The following is a 16,155-nucleotide window of genomic DNA, read 5'->3' on the forward strand; positions in this document are numbered from 1 at the left end:
TTCAGTCTTCTTCTGGGAGATAGGAGAATGATCTGACATGTCTAATCTCTTAAAAGAGAGGAAAAAAAAATGTAGGAATGATCCTAACAAATTTAAATTTTGAAATGAAATTTGTGTTGCATGTATTTCTACTCTCTCCTCTTACCTACCTTTTCAAGCTGTTTTTTCCTGTCCTTTAGTATGATACCTTCAAGCTTTGTAAAGTTTTGCTGAAGCCTTTCCACTCCTGAAGTGTTTCATTATTCAGTCTTATGTCTTGAATCTTAATTCTCCACATTCATCAAAGATTCTGTACTCTCTAACCATTTTAGCTAAGAATGCTAGTACACTGTAACACATGAATAAGTTATAACCCTGTTAACTTTTATTTAACCACAATTTTTCTTTGAGTTAACTGATAGAATATTAGGCTTCATTTGGAATTCCACTATAAGGGAGGGTAAATCTCATTACTTTCTACTGTTTTTCTACCTATGGGTTTTGAAAAGGGAGGGGAGTGTTGTTATTCTTAGTAAAAGGGCGATGGGAACTATGTGAGAAAATAGGAATCTGCTGACCACTGACTAAGAAGATATGGGGGATACCAAAGGGAGGTCCAGCTTTTCTTGCATTGGACACCCATTGTTTGGCTATTTTGGAAAACCTCAACGTGACAAGTACTTACTCTCTGGCATTTCAGCCTAGAAGGTGGGAGTTGGGGTTTGGAGCAACTCTTCCAGTTTACCACTACTTATTCATTGCCTACTGTGGATATTTTGCTCAGTTCAGTTCCAGGTACAAAGATGAGTAAGACTATTCGTTCCTTTGGGAAGCTGAAAATTATAAAGGGAAAATAAGATGGAGAGAAGAGTAACTGATAAATTTAAATGTGGGGAGGGTGCTATGGAAGTACTTGAATATTGTGCAAGAGGATTAGCAGGGACAATTGAAATTTCCTTTTATATTGGTACAGAGTACAGTTGTGAAGAAACTGCTGGATATATTTTGGTAGTTTTCAATGGTTTATGATGTCTTAAACATTTAAAAATTATGTGTTAAACATAAAAAATTTCTATCCAAGTGTTTGAAAGAAAGGTAATTTAATAACATTACTTGTCATGAATAAGTTTACATTAATAACAAATGTTTTGTGCTTAAGAGCTTTTAAGTATGTAGAACCTTTAATAATAATGTATTTACTGCTTTAAAATTGATGTTTTTAGCCTAATGTTACATTAACATGATAGGAAATTTAATTACCAGATCAAATTTTATTGCCTTTCTTCAATTCAGGTCTTAGTACCTACTGTGTCTATGGTGGGAAAGCATTTGGGAGCAAGAAAGGATCATCCAGGATTAAAGACTAAAGAAAATGATGAAAATTGTGGTCCCACTACTACGGTTTTTGTTGGCAACATTTCTGAGAAGGCTTCAGACATGCTTATAAGACAGCTCCTTGCTGTAAGTTAAGCTGTTTGTTTTTCATTTTTAAAACTTTTATTGTTGTAAATTTCAAACTTATGAAAAAGCAGAAAGAAGACTAATTTCTCCTTTTTATTTTGAAAAATTTCAGTCCTGCAAAAAGGTTGAACGAGTAGTACAGTGGATACCCTTGTAACACATTTTGCCATGTTTATTTTCTCTTTACACACACATGCTACACGCATTTTTTTCCTGAATAATTTGAGAGTAAGTTGTGACTTGACATTTTACTTCTGAACACTTCTTGTATCTCCTAAGACCAAGGACATTCTCCTACATGATCACAAAACCAGTATCACACGTAAGAAATTTAAGGCCGGTACAGTATTGTTAACTAATATACATATAGTTCATATTTAATTTTCCCAATAATTTCCATAATAGCTGTTTTTTGATTTTGAGCTCTGATCTATTATACATTGCACGTAATTGTCACGCCTCTTTAGATAGCTTCTTTCCCCCCCCCCGCAAATACCCGCAGTACATAGTTGCATATTTTGGTTGTGGATCCTTCTAGTTGTGGCATGTGGGATGCCGCCTCAGCATGCCCTGATCCTGGTGCCATGTCTGCACCCAGGATCTGAACCAGCGAAACCCTGGGCCGCCAAAGTGAAGCATGCAAACTCAACCACTCGTCCACGGGGCCGGCCCCTAGATAGCTTCTTTAATATAGAACAATTCCCAGCTTTTTTTTGTGTGCTCGTTTTGTTTCTTTCTTTCATGACATTGACGTTTTTGAAGAGTCTGAGTCTTTTGCAAAATGTCTCTCCCAGATTGCGTTTGACTAATTGTTTGCTCATAGATTCAGAGTCAGCATTTTTTGCAAGAATGGTTCACAGGTGATGTTTTGTTGTCAATGCAGCATAGCAAGAGGCACACGATGTCTCTTGGTCCTATTTTTGGTGCTAAGTTTAATTACTTGATTAAAGTGGGCAAATCTCTCCATATTTTATTTTATTTATTTATTTATTTTTGCTGAGAAAGACTGGCCCTGAGCTAACATCCATGCCCATCTTCCTCTGCTTTATACGTGGGATGCCTACCACAGCATGGCTTGCCAAGCAGTGCCATGTCTGCACCCGGGATTCGAACCGCCGAACCCCAGGCCACTGAAGTGGAATGTGCTCACTTAACTGCTGTGCCACCGGGCCGGCCCCTCCATTTTTTTTTCAATTGAGGTCATAATAGTTTATAACATTGTGAAATTTCAGTTGTACATTATTATTTGTCAGTCACCATATAAATATGCCCCTTTACCCCTTGTTCCCACCCCCAAAACCCTTCCCCCCAGTAACCACTAAACTGTTCTCTTTGTGTATTTATTTTCCACATCTGAGTGAAATTGTATGGTGTTCGTCTTTCTCTGTCTGGCTGATGTTGCATAACATAATACAGTCAATGTCCATCCATGTTGTTGCAAATGGGACAGTTTTGTCTTTTTTTTATGACTGGGTAGCATTCCATTGTATACATGTATATACACCACGTCTTCTTTATCCAATCATCAGTCGATGGGTGCTTGGGTTGCTTCCACGTCTTGGCTATTGTGAGTAATGCTGCAGTGAACATAGGGGTGCATAAGTCTCTTTGTATTGTTGATTTCAAGTTCTTTGGATAAATACCTAGTAGTGGGGTATCTGGGTCATACCATATTTCTATTTTTAATTTTCTGAGAAATCTCCATATTGTTTGCCGTAGTGGCTGCACTAGTTTGCATTCTCACCAGCAGTGTATGAGTGTTCCTTTTTGTCCACAGCTTCTCCAACATTTGTTATTTTTTTGTCTTGGTGATTATAGCCCTTCTAATGGGTAAAAGGTGATATCTAAGTGTAGTTTTGATTTGCATTTCCCTGATGATTAGTGATGTTGAACATCTTTTCATGTGCTTATTGGCCATCTATATATCTTCTTTGGAAAAATGTGTTCATATCCTCTGACCACTTTTTGATCGGGTTGTTTGGGGTTTTTTTGTAGTTCAGTTGTGTGAGTTCTTTAGATATTATGGAGATTAACCCCTTGTCAGGTATATGATTTGCAAATATTTTCTCCCATTTGGTGGGTTGTCTTTTCATTTCTATCCGGGTTTCCTTTGCCTTGCAGAAGCTCTTTAGTCTGATAAAGTCCCACTTGTTTATTTTTTCTATTGTTTCCCTTCCCTGAGTAGACATAATATTCGAAAAAGATCGTTTTAAGACCAATGTCAAAGAGGGTACTGCCTGTATTTTCTTCTAGAAGTTTTATGATTTCAGGTCTCACCTTCAAGTCTTTGATCCCTTTTGAGTCTGTTTGTGTGTATGGAGAAAGATAATGGTCTACTTTCATTCTTTTGCATGTGGCTGTCCAGTTTTCCCAACACCGTTTACTGAAGAGACTTTCCTTTCTCCATTGTATGTTCTTCGCTCCTTTGTCGAAGATTAGCTGTCTATAGATGTGGGGTTTTATTTCTGGGCTTTCAGTTCTGTTCCATTGATCTGTATGACTGTTTTTGTACCAGTACCATGCTGTTTTGGTTACTACAGCTTTGTAGTATATTTTGAAGTCAGGGCTTGTGGTGCCTCCAGCTTTGTTCTTATTTCTCAGAATTCCTTTGACTGTTCAGGGTCTTTTGTTGCCCCATATGAATTTTAAGATTCTTTGTTCCATTTCCGTGAAGAACGTCATTGGGGTCCTGATTGGGATTTCTTCGAATCTGTAGATTGCTTTAGGTAGTGTGGACGTTTTAACTATATTTATTCTTCCAATCCATGTGCATGGAATATCTTTCCATTTATTTATGTTATTATCGATTTCTTTCAGTAATGTCTTATAGTTTTCATTGTATAGGTCTTTCACCTCCTTGGTTAAATTTATTCTGGATATTTTATTCTTTTTGTTGTGATAGTAAATAGGATTGTATTCCTGAGTTCTCTTTCTGTTAGTTCGTTATTAGAGTATAGAAATGCCATTACTGTTTCTAAGTTGATTTTGTACCCTGCAACTTTCCTATGATTGTTGATTATTTCTAATAGTTTTCTGATGGATTCTTTAGAGTTTTCTATACATAAAATCATGTCATCTGCAAACAGTGAGAGTTTCACTTCTTCGTTGCCTATTTGGATTCCTTTTCTTTCTTTTTCTTGCCTAATTGTTCTGGCCAAAACCTCTGTACTGTGTTGATAAAGAGTGGTGAAAGTGGGCACCCTTGTCTTGTTCCTGTTCTCTGGGGGATGGCTTTCAGTTTTTCCCATGAGTATGATGTTTGCTGTGGGCTTGTCATATATGGCCTTTATGATGTTGAGGTGCTTTCCTTGTGTACCCATTTGAGAGTTTTTATCATAAATGGATGTTGGATCTTGTTGAACGCTTTCTCTGTGTTTATTGAGATGATCGTGTGGTTTTTGTTCCTCATTTGGTTAATGTGGTGGATCACATTGATTGCAAATCTCTCCATTTTAAGGGTATCTTTTCTCCCTTTGTCATTAATAAGTAATCTTTTGATTAATATTTTGAGACTATATGAGTCCTTTTCTCTAGCAGCCTTTAAAATAATGATTTTAGCAGTCAATGGTGTTTGATTCCTTTGAAGTTTTTATTCTAAGCATAAGTGGTAAGTTCTTTTGACTTGGTAAAGTCATTGATTTTCTTTTTGTCTTAGTTTAAAAAATTTTATTCAGGTGATACATGCACATCATTAAGTGAAATAATGCTGAATGATTTTATAATGAAAAATAGCAGGGCTGTACTCACTCCCTCCATAATCTCCACTATTTCTTAGAGAAGTTATTTATTTAATTATTTTTGATGAGGAAGATTGGTCCTGATCTAACATGTCTTGCCAATCCTCTTTTTGCTTGAGGAAGATTGTCCCTGAGCTAACAACCATGCCAGTCTTCCTCTATTTTTTATATGGGATGTTGCCACAGCATAGCTTGATGAGTGGTGTGTAGGTCTGCACCCGGGATCCAAACCAGCGAACCCTGGGCTGCCAAAGTGGAGGGCACAAATTTAACCACTGTACCACTGGGTTCGTATACCCAGGTTGATATGGTATAAATTCGTGTACCATAAAACTTACCCTTTTGTTATGTACAATTCAGTAGATTTTAATATATTATGAAAGTTGTACAGCTATCACTATTTTCTAATTCCAGAACATTTATCATCCCACGGAGAAACTCCGTACCTGTTAACAGTTACTTCCCATTGTCTCCTCTCCTTGGTATCTGGCAACCACTATTGTAACTTCTGTCTCTATGGATTGGCCTATTCTGGTCATTTTATATTAACAGAATCATAAATATGTGGCCTTTTGTGTTTTCTCTTCTTTCACTTACTATAATGTTCTCAAGGTTCATCTATATTGTAGCTTATATTGGTATTTCATTCCTTTTTATGGTCAAACCATATTCTATTTAATGGATATACTACATTTTGTTTGCCCATTCATCAGTTGGTGGACAGTTGGGTTGTTTCCACTTTTTGGTTATTATAAATAATGGTGCTGTGAATATTCATGTATGAAGTTTTGTATGGACATATGTATATGTTTTCAATTTGAAATATCCCTTTTTTTTTTTTAAAGATATAATTTTTCCATTTTCTCCCCAAAGCCTCCCGATACATAGTTGTGTATATTTTCAGTTGTGGATGCTTCTAGTTATGGCATGTGGGATGCCACTTCAGCATGGCTTGATAACCAGTGCCATGTCCGCACCCAGGATCCAAACTGGCTAAACCTTGGGCCACTGAAACTGTGTGCACGAGCTTAACCACTCGGCCACGGGTCTGGCCCCTGAAATACCCCTTTTTAGAACCTGTTCTTGATTTGTATGTGCAGCACTGTTTTGTTTTTAAGCTTTCTTTGGATTTCTGAGTTGTTTTTCTTTTGCTTTTAAGGCTTTTCTTAAATGGTGATCCTTGATTATTCATAATTAAGAGTTAAGGATTAAAAGGCTTTTGTGTGCATAAGCTGGGTTTATAAAATTTTGGGTGTTGTTATAGGGTAATGTAGCTGGCAGCCAAAGGTTTTGAATGTTAGTATGTGTAGGTCTGTTTTTTGAGGCTGGTTGGTTTCTCTAGATTGGCTCTGTGGAGTTGGGGGTTAAGGACAGAGTTGAAGCATTTCTTATACCTTTATTTTCTTCCCTTGTTACCTGCTCTGTGATTCATCCAGATCTTCTTTTGTATCTGATGCTCTACATTTGAAGCCTGTTCTGTTCACTTTCTTCAGACTGTAGCTCTTCAAGCTGTCATCTCTGGGGATGAGGATAGGATAGTTATTTGAAAAGAACTCTTCAGAGTTCCTTCTCTGGGGACAGAGAAAGGGTAGTTACTTGAAAAGAACTCTGAGGTTTTGATGTTTCCAAATGCATATTTTCTGGCAAGCACCTGTTTTTATTCAGCTTCATTCTTTAGCCCCATTCTCCATTGTGCCTTTTACCTCCAGTCCATGTCCACTTGGCTTTATAGAATCAGTTAGCCTAATTCTTTCTCATCAGTATCTGCATCTGTAGACCCTTGGAGTTAGAAGTTTCTTTGCTCTACTGAATGAGTCACCATCCATTTGCTTGCGTTTTGTCTTTTCAAAATTTTGTTGAACTCTGCTGCTGTTTCCTCATGCTGTATTTGACCTTCTGGGTTTTTATCTTTTATATTCTTTGGTTATTGTTTCAGTGGCTTCTCTGAAAGGAGATGTGAAAATTTCATGTGTTCTCTCTCAGCTTAGGCAATCTTCAGTTATCATTGTCCACAAATAACTTTTTTTTTTTGCCTTTTAGTTTTTACTTTAATACTGTAATTAGAAATGATATTTTAAAACTTTGAAAGTAAACTGTCTTAATATCCTAGCCTTCACACAGCCTGCCCTGTTAACATTTTGAAATATTTCTGATCATTTTTTGGAAATTTTTTTTTACATAGGTAAAATCAATGTTTATCTGCTATTTCGTATCTCTTGTAAGTTTTGCATCCCATATCAAGCAATTCTCCGTGTCATTAACAATCCTTTATAATATATACATGTGTTTTAAAACAATTCTTATGGACTTGAAATATTACTTGAATTTACTGTGTAGTTTGTTTTAACTCTTATAGTCTTGGGCATTTTGGCTTTTATATATACTTTTTGATAGGATAAATAATGCTGTAGAATTTCTAATTTACTAAAAGGTAGGCAATTTTCTGCAAATAAGAGTCAGTAAGAATTTATATTTTTCTTTAAAATTACTTGCTAAATTTCTCTCTTATAATAGATTTGTGAGAACTGAGAGAATTTTAAGAAACTTAGTTGCTGATGTGATCTTTTTTCTATTTGGCTTCTGGCTTTTTCCCAGTGGGAATGTAATTATGCTCTTATTTGCATTACAAATTAGTTTATTTTGTTAACTGATAATCTTTTTTTGTTTCTTTTTTAAGAAATGTGGCTTGGTTTTGAGCTGGAAGAGAGTACAAGGTGCATCTGGAAAACTTCAAGGTAGGTAATTTTTTCCTTATTTATTGAGATGATTTTAACCTATGTGCATAAATCACTTTTTGCCTGTTTTACTCTCATTGTCCTTAATCCTGAGAGTATTCTATTAGCACTCTTTATCCTCCTTCTTATCGAAATAGGATTAATGAAAATTGGGACGATGTTGGCTGAGAGTTGAGATTAAGAAAGTGGAAAAGTATAACAGGAAGGAGGTAGGAAAGGAAAAATTATTCAGGCTAAGTGGTTTCTAATAAGATTTCTTTAAAAAGTCCTTTTTATTTGAGAGCAGGAGTGTATGATCAAGATGGAATAATTAGAATTTAGGAAGAAAGTAGGAGAAAAGATGATGAAATGACCTGTTAGTCTTGAAAGCAAACTCTTCTTTTTGTACCTGTTAGTAGAAATACCCGTTCCATATACAGTCTTTAAACACCTTTTTTTGGAGCATGTGTGAGGAAGATTGGCCCTGAGCTAACATCTGCCAGTCTTCCTCTATTTTATTTGGAATGCCACCACAGAGTGGCCTGACTAGCAATGCTATGTCTGCGCTTGGGATCTGAACCTGCAAACCCTGGGCTGCCAAAGCTGAGTGTGGGAAGTTAACCACTATGTCACTGGGGCAGGCCCTTTAAACACTTTTTATTATGGACAAATTAATGTGTATATAAAATTAGAGTAGTATGATAAACTCCCATGTACCTATCACCTAGCTTTAACCTTTATCAACTCACGGCCAATTGTGCTTACCCTGTACCCTACCTATTTCTTCCTTAGATAATTGTTAAGCAGTCCTAAGCACCAGATCATTTTGTCTATAAATATTTTAGTATGTGTCTCTAAAAGATAAGGGCTTTTAAGAAAACATACCCAAGGGGCTGGCCCCGTGGCCGAGCGGTTAAGTTCGCGCGCTCCGCTGCAGGCAGCCCAGTGTTTCGTTGGTTCGAATCCTGGGCGCGGACATGGCACTGCTCGTCAGACCACGCTGAGGTCAGCGTCCCACATGCCACAACTAGAGGAACCCACAAAGAAGAATGCACAACTATGTACCGGGGGGCTTTGGGGAGAAAAAGGAAAAAATAAAAAATCTTTAAAAAAAAAAAAAAGAAAACATACCCAAAATACTATTATAGGACCTAAAAAAATTAACTTTTTCTTAATATCATTAAGTCAGTGTTCAGATAGCCAACCTTTGGTCAATATCCAGTCAGTGTTCAGGTGTCCAGTTGTCTCAAATGTCAGTTTTTTAATTGTTTGATTCATGATCCATCGAAGGTCCACACATTGCAATTGGTTGTCATATTTTTAAGTCTCAATATTTTAAGTTCTTCTGTGTCTCTTTTCTCTTGCAATTATTTATTGAAGAAACTGCATCATTTGCACAGTAGTGTTTCTATAGTCTGGATTTGCTGATTGAAGCTCCAGTAGAATAATATACCACGTACCTCTGTCCTCTGTGTTTTATGTAAACTGATTGGTAGTTGTATCTTGAGACTTGGTCAGATTTGAGTTTGTGTGTGTTATTTTTATTGATTTTTCTATTTGTAAGAATTCTCTAAAGGTAGTGTCCTTCCATCAGGAGACAAACTGGGTTACCTTTTTTTTAATGGTAGCAGCTGTTTATTGTCAGTCTCTAGGTTGATCCATTCATTGGTGGGTTGCAAAAAAGGTCTATTTTGAAGAATTCTATCATTCCATCAAAGAACAAATCTTCATTTATTAATAGAATACTTATGTAAAGATAATCTTCCCCTTCCATCTAATGTTTGATTACTTAGAGGTACAATTTATATAAGAAAAACGGGATAAACGCTTTGGTTCTTCCTTTCACTTTTCAAAAGAATGAGCATGTGTCCTCGGCATCCTCTAGCCATAACTTTTTTTGTTTTTTGTTTTGTTTTTTAAAGAACCATTTTGAACTTACGGGTTGAAGCATATTCAATTTGTTGTTATATTTAATATGGATTAATTTTTTTTATTGCTAGTGAAGCTTAAATTGTCTTAAGTTGCTTCTGTTGGATCTCCACTGGTTTTGACACAAACCTAGTGCCTTTGTTATATCTAACTTCCTTGTTACGTAGAACGACAAGATATTCCAAGCTCATCTAGTAGTTTTTCTGCCCCAGACTTGGGATCAGCGTTTCTCCAAGGAACTCTGGTACCTTTTAGTGGGAAATTACTTTCAAAATCAGTGTGGGAGTTAGATGTACTCATTGTAAGAGTGTTTTTGTCTTTGCTTTTACGTTTTTCCAGTGTACATTAATTCAAATTCAAGATTGAAAGGTGTTTGTTTAACCTTTCTGTCATATATTTATTTTCTTTTCTCTCACACTGAGAATCCTGAGTTGCTAGGACACTGGGGATGATGGACTATTAAATCATCACTGGCTTGCTTTAGCTCACATTTCACATGCAACAATTTCAGTTTAATAACACCAACACTGTCATCAATATGATTATTGAGATTTTCTTTTTTATTGACAGGTCTTTTTGTCCTTAGGATATATCGCACTAAAAATGTATGGATAAATTTACTGTTTTAAAATCATTCAGAGTTGTTCCTCTCTGTATGGTTGTGTCATTAACTCTATACATATTTGGATTCATTTGTTTGATTTTATTTTCAATTTTTAGATTACTCTTTAAATTTAGTTTTGTTTTAATTATTTGATTTGAAGTCATAGTAATAATAGTGAGACTAGTTATTAAAAAGAAATAAGTATAGAAAAATTTGACTGGTAAGTAGGATAAAAGATTAGTACTTTTGTAGTTTAACATCTCAACATTGAACAGTGCCTTATTTAGGTTCAAGCAGCCTGTTCTCACTTACTTGTAGCTATTTAGAAATTGGGATGTAATGAATTTGTGAAATAATTAAAAGACTCAATCATGAAATTTGCTGATTCTGCTAAATATTTTATCAGCACTTCTAATAAGTAGCAGTTTGCCTGATTAGAATTTTTCTTCATTTCTCCTGTTTTGTTTTCTCTTTTTTCTTTTGGTTATCTGAGGGTGCTAAAAGTGAAATTTTCATCAGAGATAATTGAAGGAAAGGGAGGAGTAACAACGTGAATAATCCTTACACTAGAACATTTGGTCTCTAGTGATTTTAATTTTCCATAAATAGTTTTCATCTTTCATACTTGTATTGATATTTCACTAATTCTTTACATCCATTGCTAGCCTTTGGATTCTGTGAGTATAAGGAGCCTGAGTCTACCCTCCGTGCACTCAGGTTATTGCATGACCTGCAGATTGGAGAGAAGAAGCTACTTGTTAAAGTTGATGCAAAGACAAAGGCGCAACTGGATGAATGGAAAGCAAAGAAGAAAGCTTCTAATGGGGTATGTTTTCTATAGTATTATCTTCTCTAGGTCAGCTGTGCTCTTTCAGGGCAAATACTGCTCATTATAAATGAATCTAGGATGGGGCTTCACAAGATCACCATCATCATCATATGTGCTTGTGGCTAAAATGCAGGAGGGTATTTATATAGTTTGTAGTTATTTTAAGTCTTTTATCTACCCATAGTGGGTGGATGACTGTTGGTTTGCTTGTTCCTGGTTGGGATGAAGGTAGTACGGGAGGCTGGACAGGTTCACTTGCCAGAGAAAACACTGGTACAGACTATTCCAAACAGAGCTAATTCAGTAAGGCAGCTTTGTAAGTAAGTACAAAATATGTTTCAACCTACACAATTTTTATTAGTTGCCCTCTCTTTTAGAAGTACGCAGATTCTGAAATCAATGAAAGTAAGTCTTAACTGCTTTCCTCAGGTGGGTGGTTATATTAAGTGAAGGGAAAGTAAAGGAAATTTTTGTGTGTTGTATCGTAATGTATGCATTATTACTCCTTCTCAACAAAGCGAAAAATAGGTAAAACCCGAGTATGTATTTCTTTGTTTTCCCTTCCTAGTTCCTTTTGGCACCTCAAGATGAATGGATCCAAAATAGATTTATTATTACCTTCCTGTCTCTACAAAAATAAAATAACCTTGACGTTCTTCAGTCTTTCATTATCATTCAAAATAGAAGTAGCTTTATTGGTTATGTCCCTTTCCCCTTATACAAAAACATTGTGTGTTCTTTGTAAAAAACCTCATAAAATAAAGCAAACTATATAGAAATTGAGTGCCAGCTGTAATCTTATCTCTATTAGTAACCACTCGAGACATTTTTGTTGCATATTCTTCAAGACATTTTTCTCTGGATGAATATAGGTTTTTTTTTTTCTCTTTTTTTTTTTATTGAGTTATTGATAGGTTACAGTCTTGTGAAATTTCAGTTGTACATTAATGTTCGTCAGTCATGTTGTAGGTGCACCACTTCACCCTTTGTGCCCACCCCCCACCCCACCTTTCCCCTGGTATCCACTAAACTGTTCTTAGTCCATAATTTTAAATTCCTCATTTGAGTGGAGTCATACACAGATTATCCTTCTCTCGCTGGCTTATTTCACTTAACATAATTCTCTCAAGGTCCATCCATGTTATTGCAAATGGAATGATTTTGTTCTGTTTTGCAGCTGAGTAGTATTCCATTGTATATATGTACCACATCTTCTTTATCCATTCGGTTGCTTCCATGTCTTGGCTATTGTAAACAGTGCTGCAATAAACATTGGGGTGCATAGGACTTTTGGGATTGCTGACTTCAAGCTCTTCGGGTAAATACCCAGTAGTGGGATGGCTGGATCGTATGGTAGTTCTATTTTTAATTTTTTGAGGAATCTCCATACTGTTTTCCATAGTGGCTGCACCAGTTTGCATTCCCACCAGCAGTGTATGAGGGTTCCTTTTTCTCCACAACCTCTCCAACATTTGTTGCTATTAGTTTTAGATATTTTTGTCATTCTAACAGGTGTAAGGTGATATCTTAGTGTAGTTTTGATTTGCATTTCCCTGATGATCAGTGATGATGAGCATCTTTTCATGTGCCTGTTGGCCATCAGTATATCTTCTTTGGAGAAATGTCTGTTCATGTCTCCAGCCCATTTTTTGATCGGGTTGTTTGATGTTTTGTTGTTGAGTTGTGAGAGTTCTTTATATATTATGGATATTAAGCCTTTCTCAGATATATGACTTGCAAATATTTTATCCCAGTTAGTGGGTTGTTGTTTTGTTTCAATCCTGTTTTCATTTGCCTTGAAGAAGCTCTTTAATCTGATGAAGTCCCATTTGTTTATTCTTTCTATTGTTTCCCTTCTCTGAGAAGGCATGGTGTCCAAAAAGATCCTTTTAATACTGATGTCAAAGAGTGTACTGCCTACGTTTTCTTCTAGAAGCCTTATGGTTTCAGGTCTCACCTTTAGGTCTTTGATCCATTTTGAGTTTATTTTGGTGAATGGTGAAAAAGAATGGTCAATTTTCATTCTTTTACATGTGGCTTTCCAGTTTTCCCAGCACCATTTGTTGAAAAGACTTTCTTTTCTCCATTGTATGCTCTCAGCTCCTCTGTCAAAGATAAGCTGTCCATAGATGTGTGGTTTTATTTCTGGGCTTTCAATTCTGTTCCATTGATCTGTGCACCTGTTTTTGTACCAGTACCATGCTGTTTTGATTACTGTAGCTTTGTAGTACGTTTTGAAGTCAGGGATTGTGATACCTCCCGTTTTGTTCTTTTTTCTCAGGATTGCTTTAGAAATTCGGGGTCTTTTGTTGCCCCATATGAATTTTAGGATTCTTTGTTCTAATTCTGTAAAGAACGTCATTGGGATTCTGATTGGGATGGCGTTGAATCTGTAGATTGCTTTAGGTAGAACGGACATTTTAACTGTTTATTCTTCCAATTCATGTGCATGGAATGTCTTTCCATCTCCTTATGTCGTCATCCAATTCTCTCAGAAAGGCCTTGTAATTTTCATTATATAGGTCCTTCACTTCCTTAGTTAAATTTACCCCAAGGTATTTTATTCTTTTTGTTGCAATTGTGAATGGTATTGTGTTCTTGAGTTCTTTTTCTGTTGGTTCATTACTGGAGTATAGAAATGCTACTGATTTATGCAAATTGATTTTATACCCTGCAACTTTGCTGTAGTTGTTGATTACTTCTAAGAGTTTTCCAATGGATTCTTTGGGGTTTTCTATATATAAGATCATGTCGTCTGCAAACAGCAAGAGTTTCACTTCTTCCCTCCCTATTTGGATTCCTTTTATTCCTTTTTCTTGCCTGATTGCTCTGGCCAGGACCTCCAGTACTATGTTAAATAAGAATGGTGATAGAGGGCATCCTTGTCTCGTTCCTGTTTTCAGGGGGATGGGGTTCAGTTTTTGCCCATTGAGTATGATGTTGGCTATGGGTTGGTCGTATATGGCCTTTATTATGTTGAGGTAGTTTCCTTCTATGCCCATTTTGTTCAGAGTTTTTATCATAAATGGCTGTTGGATCTTGTCCAATGCCTTCTCTGCATCTATTGAGATGATCATGTGGTTTTTATTCCTCAGTTTGTTGATGTGGTGTATCACGTTGATTGATTTGCGGATGTTGAACCATCCCTGTGTCCCTGGTATGAATCCCACCTGATCCTGATGTATGATTCTTTTGATGAATGGCTGAATTCTGGTTGCCAAAATTTTGTTTAGAATTTTTGCATCTATGTACATCAGTGATATTGGCCTCTAGTTCTCTTTTTTTGTGGTGTCCTTGTCAGGTTTTGGTATCAGCATGATGTTGGCCTGATAGAATGTGTTAGGAACAGTTCCATCTTCCCTAATTTTTTGGAATAGCTTGAAAAGGATAGGTATTAAATCCTCTCTGAAAGTTTGGTAGAATTCCCCAGGAAAGCCATCTGGTCCTGGGGTTTTATTCTTTGGGATGTTTTTGATTGCTGTTTCAATCTCTTTCCTTGTGATTGGTCTGTTCAAATTGTCTGCCTCTTCTTGAGTGAGCTTTGGGAGATTGTAGGAGTCCAAGAATTTGTCCATTTCCTCTAGGTTATCCATTCTGTTGGCATATAGTTTTTTGTAGTATTCTCTTATAATCTGTTGTATTTCTGCAGAGTCTGTTGTTATTTCTCCTCGCTCATTTCTGATTTTGTTTATTTGAGCTTTCTCCCTTTTTTTCTTTGTAAGTCTGGCTAGTGGTTTGTCAATTTTATTTATCTTCTCAAAAAACCAGCTCTTTGTCTCATTGATCCTTCCTACTGCCTTTTTCGTTTAAATAGTATTTATTTCTGGTCTGATTTTTATTATTTCTCTCCTTCTGCTGACTTTGGGCTTCATTTGTTCTTTTTTCTCTAGTTCAGTTAGGTGTGCTTTAAGGTTGCTTATTTGAGATTTTTCTTGTTTGTTAAGATGTGCCTGTATTGCAATGAATTTTCCTCTTAATACAGCTTTTGCTGTATACCATATGAGTTGGTATGGCATGCTATCACTTTGTTTCCAGGTATTTTTTGATTTCTTCTTCAATTTCTTCAATGATCCATTGCTTGTTCAATAGTGTGTTGTTTAGTCTCCACGTCTTTGTGCCTTTCTCAGCTTTTTTCTTGTAATTAATTTCTAGCCTTATAGCACTATGATCTGAGAAGATGCTTGTTATTATTTCAATTTTTTTAAATTTGTAGAGGCTTGCCTTGTTTCCCAACATATGGTCTATCCTAGAGAATGTTCCATGTGCACTTGAGAAGAATGTGTATTCAGCTCTTTCAGGGTGAAGTCATCTGTATATGTCTATTAAGTCCAATTGTTTTAGTTTTTCATTTAGCTCCACTATTTCCTTGTTGATTTTCTGTCTGGATGATCTGTCCATTGATGTGAGTGGGGTGTTGAGGTCCCCTACTATTATTGTGTTGTTTTTAACATCTTCCTTTAGGTCTGTTAATAGTTGCTTTATGAATCTTGGTGCTCCTGTGTTGGGTGCATAGATGCTTATAAGCGTTATTCCTTCTTGATGAAGTGTCCCTTTCATCATTATATATTGTCCCTCTGTGTCTCTCTTTACCTGTCTTATTTTGCAGTCTACTTGGTCTGATATGAGAACTGCAACACCTGCCTTTTTTCCCTTGCTATTTGCTTGAAGTATTGTCCTCCACCCCTTCACCCTGAGTCTGTGTTTGTCCTTGGGGCTGAGGTGTGTTTCCTGGAAGCAGCAAATTGTTGGATCTTGTTCTTTAATCCATTTTGCCACTCTGTGTCTTTTTATTGGAGAGTTCAGTCTGTTCACATTGAGAGTGATTATTGATGCATGTGGACTTAGTGCTGTTAATCTGTCGCTCATTATCTTGTTTTCCTGCATTTCTTTTCCTGTTTGCTT

The 16,155-nt window shown here is 36.3% G+C and overlaps 1 protein-coding gene across 2 annotated transcripts in view; it reads left to right on the forward strand.

Moving 5' to 3' along the window:
* RBM25 (RNA binding motif protein 25) overlaps positions 1 to 16,155 on the forward strand; it is a 59,921-nt gene that overhangs the window by 11,768 nt on the left and 31,998 nt on the right. For both annotated transcript variants that reach the window (XM_046647240.1, XM_046647241.1), the window contains 3 exons: positions 1,273 to 1,440; positions 7,855 to 7,912; positions 11,090 to 11,250. In XM_046647240.1, the coding sequence (XP_046503196.1) occupies positions 1,273 to 1,440; positions 7,855 to 7,912; positions 11,090 to 11,250 (387 nt within the window). The remainder of the gene's footprint in view (positions 1 to 1,272; positions 1,441 to 7,854; positions 7,913 to 11,089; positions 11,251 to 16,155) is intronic.

Source organism: Equus quagga, chromosome 20 (assembly GCF_021613505.1).
Source record: "Equus quagga isolate Etosha38 chromosome 20, UCLA_HA_Equagga_1.0, whole genome shotgun sequence".
Lineage (NCBI taxonomy): Eukaryota > Metazoa > Chordata > Mammalia > Perissodactyla > Equidae > Equus > Equus quagga.